We start from the raw sequence: 13,358 nt of genomic DNA, 5'->3' as shown, positions 1-13,358 counted from the left end.
TGATATTTTTGTACTATTGAAATTAATTGTGCCTTTTTAAGTGTTCACTACTAAGAAATTGAAATTAATAATATAATAAAGTTTTTTAATATAGCTTACCAGTGTGTATAAATTAAAAAAAATTTCATCTCATGAATGTCTGTATAGGAGATATATTACATATTATAATTATTCATAAAAGTATGTTATGCATATAAATATAAAATTACTGCTTTATCATAAATTAAATCATTCTTTATGTAATTATCATGTATTATCATCACTATAATTTAACTATATGTCTATAGCTTTTGATAGAATCTATTTTGTGCAAATTAGAAGAACAATGTTGTATATGATTTGTACACACACACATACACATACATCATGCGTCTTAAGATAATGAAAATGTATTACTAATTAGTAAATTAATCAAATTGTATGAAGTAAGTACATATATATGTAATGTGAGTGCAATGTTACATACATTATTTTCTCTGCACAAAGCTAAATAAATAAATATGAATATAAAATAATGTAACAAAAATAGCCCTCAATTTTTATTTCTTAATAATTTAGTGATCGTCAAATTACAATAAAATTTTAACTATCAAATAATATTTGATTAAATATCGAGTAATTTTTGTAACAAATTATGATTATAGTCATCTGTACTTTTTGAGTACCCGTTATATGGAAGTATAAGTATTGGACAAATTTCACAAATATCCAATCAGAAGTATAAACGTATAGAAATTTTTTGTTGTCACTGCAATTTACTATTAACACCCAAAGTTACCATGAATCATTCGTAAAACAGTCGAAAAAATGAATATTGAAGTGTCAGATTTAAATGAAAATGTTTGTTAAAAAAATATGTTCGAGGTTAAGGAACATTTTTTAAGATCAGAAAATAGGATCATAATGCATAGCTGCAAAACGCATCATCCTTTTTTTATTATTTTAAGCAAACAGTTAGAGTAATGTATTTTATTTTTGTTGACAAAATTTCATAAAACTACTACAAAATGAGTAGTATTAAACTTGATATACAGTGGTCTCCAGTTCATGCCAATAAATTTATTACATGGGGTACAGAAATCTGTTTGTATGAAGTAATACAAGTAAAAGACAATAATAGACAATTATGTGAGTAAATGTCTCTTATAAAATATAATTGTATTCTATACATAGTTTAATAGAAATAGAATGTTATTCCATATCTTATATTTTCGTTATAGATACAAAGATTTCTGATTGTACAGTTGCTCATTTACTTGCAACAAATACGAATCATCATTATGTCAAATGTATTGATATATATCCACAATTAGAACCAGATATTCTATTAGCTGTTGGACAAGCAAATGGAAAAGTTGTTTTAACTACTTTTGGTCCAACAATTTTTGATTCCCAAGGTCTTAGTGGAAAGGAACTAGGTAAATTATTTCGATAAATAAAATCTATTACACATTTATATTTTATTACATTTACAAATTATTATAGTCCCAAAACATGCAAGACAATGCAATACGGTTGCTTGGAATCCTATAGACACAAATTTAATTGTGTCTGGTTTAGATAAACATAGTAAAGATCATTCCATTTTATTATGGGATATAAATAAAGGTTTGCAAACCTCTGAAAGAATGCATCACCACAATACAGTGCAGACAGATTCTATGAGACCTATTGCAGAAGTTGGTGTTTCAGAAACTATACATTCTATTGCTTGGTTCAAACATGAACAAAAATGTATGGTAGTTGGCACTAATAACAAACAATTAAAAATCATTGATTTCAGAGGTATTATAATAAAACAGTGTCATTGCATATTTTTTATACGTAATGTAATTTGCCATATATACATTATATTATTTTATATTAGATTCTGCAAAAGTGGTCAACACAACAGCCACTAAAGCTGTTTATAATGTATCAGTAAATCCGCATAATAATTATCATTTACTTTCAAGTGTTGATAATCAGATAACAATTTGGGATACAAGATGCTTTGAAAAACCTGTTTTAACATTATCACAAACTAGACAAATTACGAAAGTATTATGGTGCCCAACTAGGCACAATCTTTTGGGTGCTTTACAAAAAGACTCAGGTAAAGTATCAATTTAATTTTCTCTTAATTTAATCATAAATTGTATTAATAAGCATTGATATCATCTTTAATAAAGCGACACTGCATTTGTATGACATTCAACATTGTGGAATTGGAGGAGGAGAAGATACAGAACCTGGAGCATTAGAAAGAACAGTTGCACCACCTTGGTATAGTCCTGTAAGTTTTTCATGGCATCCAACACACGTGAACAGATTATTGGCAATATCTCAACAAGGTTTGACAATATTATATTATGAACTTATACAAATTATAGAATAAAGTGTTTCTGATTTTATTTTATCCTTTTAAAGGACTTACAGATTATACAGTTTGTGAAAGAATTACAGTAAACTGGTCAACACGATCTCATCTTGCCTGGAATCATGCTTCAAAATCATTTAAATATATATGCAGTAATGATAATATTTACAAAGCCCTGAACGATATTTCTATCTTAACTAAAACACGTGCTGCTTCAGAATATGGCTTACTTGTAAGTTAAGGAAATTTACAATTTATATTTTTTATATAACATCTTTAATATATATATCTGTAGCCAGAGCTGGCGCAGAATGGAGAATTGGCTGAAAATGAAACTCTGAAAAACTTATGGCAGTGGTTGTACTTAAGTCGCTATTTAGTAGAGGATGGCACTATACCATCTGCAGATAATAAACATCCAGGTGTCAGGTAAATTAATGATTTTCTAATCATATATCTGAAAATTCACAAAATAATATCTATTAATGTTACATAGAACAGTTTTAAAACTAGATGGCCAACAAGGATCTACCAATGGTTCCTTAAAGTCGGAACTAATTCATCGTCCTTGGTCGGATATAGGATCTAACCATACCGCAAAAATTTACAGGTATAAAATACATGCAATGTATCATACTAAAGCTTTGTAACATAATTTAATATTTACATAATAGATCTGCAGACAGAGATAAAGGATTGCTTTTATGTGGTTGGAGATTTGATAAAGATACCAATACCCTTTATGATAACTTATTCTTAGAAAGATTAGAAAGAGAAGGAGCATATCCAAGAGCAGCAGCAATTGCAGTTTTTAATTTGTGTTTACGGCAAGCTATCGAAATTTTAAATCGAGGAGCTACTAAAATGTCGATGTCTACAAATTTAAATATCGTTGCTATGGCTTTATCAGGATTTTCCGAAGACCGGAATAGTATGTGGAGAGAATCATGTTTAAAATGTAGATCTCAACTTTCAGACCCTTATTTGAGAGCAACTTTTGCTTTTCTAACAGCAGACGATTCTTATGAAAATGTTCTTGTAAGTACACATTGATCTTTGTTCCTTATGAAACATAATATTCATATATGAAATGAGAAAAATAAATATTTTTAGAATGAAAACGGTATGGCAGTTGAAGACAGAGTAGCCTTTGCACTTATGTTTTTATCGGATAATAAGTTAAGCGAATATTTAAAAAAATTAACTCAAAAGTTAACTGATGAAGGAAATTTAGCGGGTTTTCTTTTGACAGGTTTGCATAATTTAATAAACACATGCTAATTATAATATTTACTTATTATGTATTGCGTCTTAGGTACTAGTTTAGAAGGTATACAATTATTAAATCGGTACTTAGAAATTACTGGTGATGTTCAAAGTTGTAGTTTAATAGCTATTAGAGCATTTACACCAACATTACTTCAAGAAAATCAAGTCCAAGTTTGGATTACAAGGTACTACAATAAACAATATTTATTTAAAAGATTATGGGAAATAAATATAACTTCAAAAATTGCAATAAAGTTATAGAAATCTTTTGAATGCTTGGAAAATGTGGACCCAAAGGGCTCACTTTGATATCGCGATGAGGTCTTCAACGAATGAAAAGCCTCCGCAACAAATATATGTTTCTTGTAATTTTTGTGGTAAAAGTATATCAGCCTTTATGCAAGGTTTAAGTAGAGCAAGAGGACCTTTTGGCAGATTAGGAAGTACACCCAATAAACTGAAGGTAATATGTCCCTATTTGAATATTTGATAGAGCAATAATTAAAGTTTCAAGTAGAATAATATTTTATATTTATAAAATAATGTCTTCTTACTTTTTTGTAGATGTCTTCGTGTCCAAATTGTAGAAAACCATTACCGCGATGCGCAATATGCTTAATGCATATGGGCACAGTAAGTGGATTGCAAATGACAACATCCAGTGTTAGTAGAAGCGAAGAATGTGATAATAAATTGACAGAATTTAGTAATTGGTTTACATGGTGTCAAACATGTAGACATGGTGGTCATGCTGATCATATTACACATTGGTTTCGGTAATATATTTTAAGATCATACGTATTAATTTCCTCTAATTCATATATTTTCTCTTTTAAGTAATTTATTGTCTTATTTAAACAGGCAACATTCAGAATGTCCAGTAACCTCATGTACATGTAGATGCTTCTCTTTAGATGCATCATGTAAAATAGCAGTGGGTATAACATAAATAGAAATCTAAGATTCTAAAAGTTTTAAATAATACTGATGATGCTCATTAAAGTTTTAGGATTTCATTTTGTACATTTCTTGGAACGACATGAATGTTATAAATGAAGGATAATGAGTCCTGTGAACAAGATACTATTTAAATTTATTATAAAAGAATAATTTACACTTCGACATATATATTAAAATAATCGTATTCTTATAAAAAGTTTTTAAACATTTTTATAGGTTATACAATTATAAATTTAAAACCCTGTTTCATCTTCAGACATTTTCCATTTTCCTGGTCCTAATACATTCAAGATAACCATGAGTTGTTTATATCGATCGACATCTATAATTAATAATCTATAATTAATATTTTCCTTATTTTTATACACCTTACGATATATACGTATATAAAATAAGATCGAAATTTACCAAAATTCTCTGTCATACTAAGTGGGAATACTATATAATTACTGCAGTTCATTGTAGATGCGGATTGTAAAGTGCCATGTATTTCTATATAACCTTCAGCATCGTTATCAATTGGTACTGGTAAGGTTACATTAACTTGTACACCATCAGTTGTTTTTAATTCTATATTTTTACCGTTTGAACCTTTCTAGAAATTATAAAATACTTCAATAAATTAATATAACTAATTCTAACGGAATAAATACTATAAGTCAGTAACAACTATTGACATCAAGTAATGGTATTTATGTATATTCCTACATTAATATCAAATAAATCTTACTTTTCCAATAGTGCCAAGTATAATTACTTGTTCTCCAACATTTTGTGCCAATTGACGACCTTCAATACGCTTTTTTATCATTTTTTTCTTTGTTAATAATACCTCTACTTCTAAAAACTGTTTTGAAAATTATACACTATACGTCGAAGCACTATAGTGACATGACAATGATTTAAATATGGTGTTTTCGGACAATCAACTTTTAGATCTAAAATACTAGATCTAACATAAGCTATGAATTGGTGAATAAAATGATAGAATTTAAATTCTTATTTTCTGGCCAATTATTAAAACATTCAAGACATTATAATGAACTATATTTATATATTAAATATATCTCCGTATTAAATTTAATCACTACAGTGTAGTGAATTCTTGTAAAGAGTTGGTCAGTATATTTATTGGACATATATAAGTGGCTACGTAGCATTTTGAGTTCTACCATCTAAGGTTTTTTTGCTTCTATGTGCTGCACCTATAATCAGTGCGGCTTCTTCCATTCGTTTTTGGTTCTACGTTATGTCGTGTTCTGCGAATGATTCTTGAAAGGATCAAACCATATTATTTTCATTATTTTGCGCTAGTACTTATCGAGAATAGGGTACTAAAGTTGCAAATAAACTATTGAGAAAGGTAAATATCTCTAATAACGTGTAACACATCGAGAAATATCGTCGATGTTTTATCGAGGATAACAATGGCTGCAATGCGACATTTAAAATGATTTCTTTCCTTTACTAATGCGTATGGAGTATGGAATTCCAGAATTAAATTTTATAATGAATTGAAAGCATCGAAATTTACCAAACGTTTAACATTATCATGATTCTTAGAATTAGATCATGCATGATTGTATGATCTACATATTTTTCGTCATATATTGGCAAATAAAAAGATCTTATAACATAACCTGATATATTGATTATATAGGTATGATATGCTTTTTACAGATTGAGGTTATAAAGAAATGGAGCAGGAATCGAGACGTAAAGGGCCAAGAAGCCCTAGTGCAGACTCAGAAGACTCATCTCATAGAAGAAGATCAAGGAAATATGATCGATCTCCATCTCCAAGAAGAAGCAGATATCGAAGATCTCGTTCCAGAGATAGAAGATCACGTTCCAGTTCCAGAGATAGAAGAAGGAAAGACTCTAGTCGTTCACAACAAGAATGGAAACAGCAAGCTGCATCTCAGTCTCAATCTTCTACTCCTAATCCAGCTAATCCTGGTGGTTATGTTCCAGCAGTTCACAATCAATACCAGGTAAATCAAATATGTCTAGGAAAAAGGAAAGAATATAAAAGAAGGAAATAAATAATATATATTTATTTTTCAGGCACCACCACCTCCAAACACCAGTCAACCACCACCACCTTTGCCAGCTTATAACCAAGGCTACAATAATTACAATTACAACTATGGACAAGGCTATGACTACAGCTACCAGCAACCCACTGGTTATCGCAGTGTAAGTTTTTTGAAAGAGTACATTAGTTCAAAGGAGTATGTATAATGATTAGCTGATATCGTAATAATTAAAATTATATTGCGTTTAAGGCAATATAATTAAATTTCAATACTTTTGGAACATTACCTATTCATAGGTTTGATTGTATTGTATGAGTTTGTAGAAGTAATTATGAAATTATTACACAAACTACCGAAATGTTTTTAATAATATTTGGTAGTACTGTCCATTTTTTGGCGGATGAACATTACGTTCTTTTGTATCGCGAAGTATTGTGAATCCCCTCGTAAGTATAACGTTCGCGTTGTTTATTTTATTGGCATCGACATTGGAAACCAGTATTATTGACCAGATGATTTGTCTTCAAGAATCTTCCGTGTATTATCCAAAGTTCTGATTTGAGTATGGACAAATAAAGGTAAGGTTTGATAGAAGCATTGTTTGAGTATTTGACATCAAATGTATATTTATTTTGTTAGGATTATCCACCACCAAATTGGCAAGGGAATCAGGTAGCTTATAACAATCAACAACCACCACCACCTCCCTCATTAACATCCCAGCAAGAATCGTCAAGACCAGTGGATAGTGGTTCCTCTGCATTAGTGTCATCCTTGGCAAGACCGGAAGATGCCAAGAAGGAAGGTGAGTCTTTTATTTTATTTTGATTTAAATTTATTAGCTGATATTATTTTAATACATTTTTATGTTCTATGCCCAGCAGCAATTGCAGCTGAGGTAAAACAGCAAAAAGCAACTCTGGCTAAACAACGTGAAGAATACGTTAAGAAATCTACTACATTACAACGCGAATTGGAGATTCTGCGACAACAGTGCGATGAAATTGGTAAAGAAGGTGGAAGAGAGAATAATCGTATTATAAAAGAGAATCAGAAATTGCAGGTACGCAATTATTACATAAAATGATCAACAATATATTTCAACAGCTTTTCATTGTATGTTAATTCTTAATTTGCAGATTGAGATACAAAATAAAATGAAATCGATACATAATGTAATCGATATGCTTACCGGAATTATAGGAGATAAAGCTACTGTTGATGATCTGAAAAGCAAGTTTAAATTAGAAATTAGCAAATGTTCAAGAAGTCCCAAAGAAGACTTTCCGAAAGGAAAATCATTGTCGCCCGACCGATCATCGGCATCCGACTCCGACAAGGAATCCAAAATTGAAAGGGACATGAAAGAACGAAGGTCTCCCGAAGATTCTAAACCTATGTACAATTTTGTACATTATGACCCAGAAATGCATTGGTGTAAAGTCTGCGATATATTTCCTAAAACGGCAAAGGAATATTTGAATCATCTGCATAGCAATGAGCACAAAGAAGCTTGCTTAGTAAGTTGCCTATTATTCTAATAATAGTGTCTTAGTGAAACTCATTCAGCTCTGGTATAGGTACTTTCAATAACTGAATGTAGAAATTTCTAACTGAAGATCGTTTTCATAAATAACTTTTATAATCATTAGAACAGGATGCAGAAAAATCTAACTGATAATTGATTTACATTGTGAGAGAACAAATGGATTCGATTAAAACTATGTATTTCTAATTTGAACTATATTTGTATAAGGATGATATATTACAGTAACAGTCAACCTGCAGGTACTTGGTACATAGTCTGATTGATGTATCATAACAATGTCTCATTAAGAAGTACCACCGAATATTTGTATAGTATTGTAGGAAACATTCTCATTAACATCTAATTCCCTGCAACAGGAACGCAAGATAGTTGACATGCCGTGGCATGAGCGGAATGGAGAGGGAACGGAAAAGGAAGTGCCCTATTATCCTGGACTGCCAACGAAAAGAACACCTATTAAAGGTATGGTTCATTTCAGTGGATAATTACTAATAGCATACAATTCCGTAGCTTGTGCACAGACACTGTGTCCGGTATGTATTGAAGAGATCTACGACTATGATTTGCTAAAAAATTTGCTTGCATTAACATACGTATTATCGACTTACATAGTCGTATTATGTACGCGAAAAGAAAGATAATTAGGCTTCAAACATTTCTTGCTTTTTCCTTTCTCCAAATTATTCAAAATAATATACATCAGAGATGTCCGTTGTGGAAATGAATCGTTTTATAAATTTGTACGCGGAATAATTTTTATTTTTTCCGTGAAGTGTCTTTTACACATCACAATTTTAGCAGCAAATTTTGTAGCAATGATGTAAACACCATAAAGATGCACTGGATTTTAAATGGACTCGAGGAGCACACTTTCGGGCGATTTCAGATATTTCAGCTTCTATAATCGAACCATTTAAAATTATTCCTCGCAAGTGTACTGTTCGTCGATTCATCATATATAGGTCTATTTACAGTCAAGAATGAACAAAGGAAGATCTTATCAATGTGAAATATATATTAATATGAATCAATGTTATCATAATGCTGGTGCGTGTATAAATACAAATAACGTATATAGTTATATGAAAATGTGTAAATTGTGATATTCGCTCGTGTCACTTATTTTATTTAGCATATATATTATATTATTAAATAGGTTTATGATATATATTATAAATCGAAATATTTTTGTGAAACGTACTGTAAATGCCGATTAATTTTTTTGAGATATATATAGAAGTTAAAACAATTATTAATTTTTAGCTTTTATATAATTAGTAAAAGTTAAGAAAAAAGGTCAAAAAAATACATGAGGTAGTTGCAGTACGTGTAAAAATTCTATGTTATGTTGCTTTATGTAATTTCTTATTTTCATTTTACTTGTAATATCTTTGTGGTATATTTGTATGAATAAAATATGATTTCTTCCCATCCTTTTTTTCTTCTAGAATTCAACGTGGAAGACTACGGAAGAATATTTAATGTTATCAACCATTTATTGAGCATCTTTTAATATATATTGTTTTTGTTTTCAGTGACATGAATGTGTCGTGGCAGAATATAAGGTCATTCTTTATGAACTTAAATTGTTTACCATTTTCAAAGCTTAAGTAATGCTAAGTGTTAAAATATTTGCTTATAGGTTTACAGTTCTTCAGCGCTGCAACGGCATGGTACTGCAAGCTTTGCGATTCCTGGATCGGGGATCTCCATTGTGCAAGTTTGCACCTGAAATCTAAACAGCATTCAGAAAATTATTCTGTATGTTCTTTATTTTCTAAATTTTGTATTTCAAAAAAAGGGGCAATATAAAATTAATTAGTTAACATCTTTATTTAGCGTTTTGTCGAGCAAAATCCACATTGGGAAACCGATTGGATGGCAGATCGTGAGAAAGCATTCTCAGAGGAGAAACACAAACAGATCCAAATGGAATTGCAGAAGCACAAAGACGACGACCCACCACCAAAATCAAAGAAATCAAAGAAGTCGAAGAAGAGTAAGAAGAAATCTAAGAAGCGAAGAAACAGAAGCAGTGGTAGCGACAGTTCCAGTGAATCAGAAAATTCGGACACAGATTCCGATCAGGATATGTCCAAGAGCATTCGTGTTGCTATGCGAAATAAAATGAAAGCGTCGACGCAAGCCATTCTGAATGAAGAGATAGATTATCATCGGATAAAATTGAAAGGACACTGGTCAAAAATGGCGCAACACTTGAATCAATCACTGACTCCAGAACCTCAACCTGTCGAAACTGATGAAAGACAGTTGTTGAATTCAATCAGAGACAAATTAAAAGCGAAGCAGGAAGAAGAAATGAAGTCTATTAGTAATCGAAGGCTGAGCCAAGAAAAAGTAATTGAAGAAGAGGAGGAAGAACAAGAACAGGCTTCTTTTTCGAACAAATCAAAGCCGGAGAATTTAGAAGCTTGGGGACCAAAAGAACCTCCTAAACCCTTCTGGATAAAGAAGGAAGAGGAAAAACCGCAACCCATAGCCAACAAACCAATCGAATTACCCAAACCAGAAGAAATGCCTAAACCACATATGGGATTCTGGACAAAACAGCAAGTCAATATGACCGTAAAACCGCCTGAAAATAAATCTGTAGAGAAAGAGGATGAGAGACAACGAGAAAGCGATAGATACAAAGACGATCGGGATAGAAAGTATGACAGACGGGAGGATAAATACGATCGTTATAGCAGCAGGTACGAAAGAAGGCGCGGGCGAGACAGAGATCGTGATCGTGACAGAGATAGGGATAGAGACCGTGATAGGGACAGGGACAGGGATAGAGATCGAGATAGGGACTATTACGATGATCGAAGAAAACGAGATAGTAATGAATCTCCTCGACGTGAAAGAAGTTGGCGCGACAGCCCAAAAAGAGGTTACGATAAATATGGTAAGGACAGAAGAGACGATAATTCATCTAACGACGAGTCCAAATTCGAGAAGAAAACAAACGAATCCGCGTCTAAATCTAAGAAGGGTAGTATACAGACTAAAAAGTCAACGCCTCAGGTATCGAAAGGAAAATTACCATTCATTGGTAGATTACCGCTATTTAAGAAGAAAGCTGAAGAACCAAAGTTGCCTGAGAAAGATATTACTCCTCTTCCCTATCAGCAGAGTAAATTCGAAGATACACCGAAAGTTCCCAATGAGATCATAAACCCACCTGGTGTTGTACATATCACCAAGCTTGCAACTCCAATAAATCTGGGTAATAATAATAATAACACTACCAGCAGCAGTAACAATAATAGTAGCATTACTACCACAGCTAATAGTACAAGCACTCTACCTCCTCAAACCAACAAAAGTCAACCGATGAAAATATTGGTAGCTCCACCACCTCCGGTATTGAATGAAACGAAACCTACACAGCAGGTGGTCGATATGGAGATTGAAGATCAATCTGAGGAAACAGTAATAGAGGAACCAATAATAGAGCAGCAAAAACAAACGCACAGTATATCGAAATTACCTCTGCCTCCACATCCTCCTCCTCCTCTGAATAGACCACCACCACCTTTTTCGACTACGTCGCAGCAGCAACAGCAGCAACAGCAACAGGCAACGGTGCAAAGTAGACCGCAATTCCCTACGAATCGACCTCCACCGCCATTTATGACAACTCCACCACCGTTCGTTCAGAGTCAACCACGATTTCCGCCTCATCAACCAGTACGGCCACCGGTGCAAAGTCATCCTCCTTTCATGGCAAATCCACCGCCACAAATGCCCACTGTACCTCCTTTCGTTCAAAATCATCAAAATCCACCACCACCTCCACTACCAACTGTTGAGAATACTACACAAGATATTTCCGACATCCCGGAACCCACTGAAAAACGAACTGATCCAAGCATACCTCTGCCTGATGATTTGCAAGAGGCTCTAAATATCATCTTTCCAAAAGAGGAAACAGAAACGAAACAACAAAGTCAACAAGAAAGTAACATTATGTATTCGTCTATGTATAGTATGTTAGGGTGTGTTGGGTATGGGCCAGAATATATGGATCAACCACCACCTGAAATTACTCAAGCGGAGACAGAAGTAGATACTCAACCTGGACCAGATGATTTGAAGATGTTAGGCATTGACGAAGGAGATACAATCCTATAAAACTTTTTATAAACTCACAATGTTTTCTGGTTCGAATGTTTTTTTTGATAAGGATCTAGCGTTAAACTCTAAGTCACGTTGACTGTCTATCCCTTCTACTTTGAAACAATTGTTATTTGTATTGTAATTTCTTGACTTAAAATTTATATGTTATGTATGTTAACATCGAATATTATGTAATTATGTAAACTAGTATTTTAAGTAAGAAATAGTAAATGTTTCTTTCTCATGTGCTAATGGCGAATTGGTTGATACTAAAGCGTTGCCTTAGCGAAATAACTGAGTGAAATGAACTTGTGAAAGATTTACTATTTTTTATTAACTATACTGTTTTCATTTAATTCTGATTGAAAAAGATATCTCCAGGTTTTTATGAGTTTGCTAAAAAAAACTAAACAGTTAAGCTAAACGTTACAGTGTCATATAATTACTTTTACTTAAGGCGTATATATATATACACCTTAGGCACGTGTCAATACTTAAATTTCCATATGTGTATAAGAGTATTAAAAACACTTCTTTAGAGATATAAGTAATCAGCCTATTTACTTTTCCAGAACACATTTGAATACTTGTAAGAACAGCATAAACACTGTTTGGAAAACAAATTCAAAATGTACATTTGATTTATGAATAATATTCCATTAATAAATAACGAAATTACATGAAACGAGACGTGATGTTATAAAACTAAGGGATTCAAAGAAAAATGGACGCATTTTTCGTTGCATTATTCAACTATGCTTTGTTTATTCTTTTTCATGAAATTTTGTTTTTTCATTTGAAAATTATTTTATAGGGTTTTTTAAATGCTATATCACATAACTTCATCCTGAAGCGCACAACCTTCCATACAATACAATATAATTCAATGCCTTGTTTTCGTCGGTAATGCCAGGTAATGCTAAATAAGAAATACAGGTATTGCATGGCACATAACATAAATTATACAGCGTGTCCCGTAATCGATGATACAACCATGTACAGGGTGATTTTGCATAAAAGAATAAGTCGAAAATATACAATAAATTTTTTTCATATG

General features: G+C 32.1%; 3 protein-coding genes across 5 annotated transcripts; 2 read left to right on the top strand and 1 right to left on the bottom strand.

The window, feature by feature from the left end:
• Positions 1 to 692: 692 nt before the first annotated feature.
• LOC105680487 (GATOR complex protein MIOS-B) lies at positions 693 to 4,778 on the top strand. The gene is made up of 15 exons (XM_012383136.3): positions 693 to 1,128; positions 1,221 to 1,418; positions 1,486 to 1,785; positions 1,868 to 2,095; positions 2,172 to 2,333; positions 2,410 to 2,591; positions 2,655 to 2,788; positions 2,856 to 2,969; positions 3,034 to 3,397; positions 3,473 to 3,611; positions 3,675 to 3,813; positions 3,884 to 4,091; positions 4,193 to 4,404; positions 4,490 to 4,562; positions 4,632 to 4,778. Exons 1-15 carry the CDS (start codon positions 1,008 to 1,010, stop codon positions 4,635 to 4,637), a joined length of 2,580 nt encoding a protein of 859 aa, XP_012238559.1. The 5' UTR covers positions 693 to 1,007; the 3' UTR covers positions 4,638 to 4,778.
• Positions 4,706 to 5,501, bottom strand: LOC100750109. The gene is made up of 3 exons (XM_003487766.2): positions 5,319 to 5,501; positions 4,997 to 5,183; positions 4,706 to 4,910 (listed from the first exon to the last, which is right to left on the bottom strand). The coding sequence occupies exons 1-3, from the start codon at positions 5,397 to 5,399 to the stop codon at positions 4,822 to 4,824; spliced, it is 357 nt and encodes a 118-aa protein (XP_003487814.1). The 5' UTR covers positions 5,400 to 5,501; the 3' UTR covers positions 4,706 to 4,821.
• A 265-nt stretch (positions 5,502 to 5,766) lies between these two features.
• LOC100749874 (zinc finger matrin-type protein CG9776) lies at positions 5,767 to 12,848 on the top strand. 3 transcript variants are annotated; one of them, XM_012383133.3, is made up of 9 exons: positions 5,767 to 5,951; positions 6,269 to 6,582; positions 6,656 to 6,787; positions 7,267 to 7,432; positions 7,509 to 7,690; positions 7,767 to 8,147; positions 8,533 to 8,638; positions 9,819 to 9,937; positions 10,016 to 12,316. In XM_012383133.3, the coding sequence occupies exons 2-9, from the start codon at positions 6,286 to 6,288 to the stop codon at positions 12,314 to 12,316; spliced, it is 3,684 nt and encodes a 1,227-aa protein (XP_012238556.1). In that variant the 5' UTR covers positions 5,767 to 5,951; positions 6,269 to 6,285. The 3 variants fall into 3 exon arrangements, with proteins under 3 accessions (XP_012238556.1, XP_012238557.1, XP_024222006.1); XM_012383134.3 differs by having other exon boundaries at positions 5,770 to 5,951; positions 7,512 to 7,690; positions 10,016 to 12,848; XM_024366238.1 differs by lacking the exon at positions 5,767 to 5,951 and having other exon boundaries at positions 6,286 to 6,582; positions 10,016 to 12,848.
• Positions 12,849 to 13,358: the final 510 nt, after the last annotated feature.

Source organism: Bombus impatiens, unplaced genomic scaffold, assembly GCF_000188095.3.
Source record: "Bombus impatiens unplaced genomic scaffold, BIMP_2.2 scf_0203, whole genome shotgun sequence".
Taxonomy (NCBI): domain Eukaryota; kingdom Metazoa; phylum Arthropoda; class Insecta; order Hymenoptera; family Apidae; genus Bombus; species Bombus impatiens.
The sequence above is the reverse complement of the archived record's forward strand: the minus strand, read 5'-3'. Positions and strand labels throughout refer to the sequence as shown.

Coding starts and splice junctions, on each gene's coding strand:
- LOC105680487 (XM_012383136.3), top strand. CDS start 1,008: ATGAGTAGTATTAAACTTGATATACAGTGGTCTCCAGTTCATGCCAAT. Junction 2,970..3,033: donor CATACCGCAAAAATTTACAG/GTATAAAATACA, acceptor TTTACATAATAG/ATCTGCAGACAGAGATAAAG. Junction 3,814..3,883: donor GTCCAAGTTTGGATTACAAG/GTACTACAATAA, acceptor ATTGCAATAAAG/TTATAGAAATCTTTTGAATG.
- LOC100750109 (XM_003487766.2), bottom strand. CDS start 5,399: ATGATAAAAAAGCGTATTGAAGGTCGTCAATTGGCACAAAATGTTGGA. Junction 5,184..5,318: donor TACTTGGCACTATTGGAAAA/GTAAGATTTATT, acceptor TATAATTTCTAG/AAAGGTTCAAACGGTAAAAA. Junction 4,911..4,996: donor TAGTATGACAGAGAATTTTG/GTAAATTTCGAT, acceptor TATTAATTATAG/ATGTCGATCGATATAAACAA.
- LOC100749874 (XM_024366238.1), top strand. CDS start 6,286: ATGGAGCAGGAATCGAGACGTAAAGGGCCAAGAAGCCCTAGTGCAGAC. Junction 8,639..9,818: donor GAAAAGAACACCTATTAAAG/GTATGGTTCATT, acceptor ATTTGCTTATAG/GTTTACAGTTCTTCAGCGCT. Junction 9,938..10,015: donor AGCATTCAGAAAATTATTCT/GTATGTTCTTTA, acceptor ATCTTTATTTAG/CGTTTTGTCGAGCAAAATCC.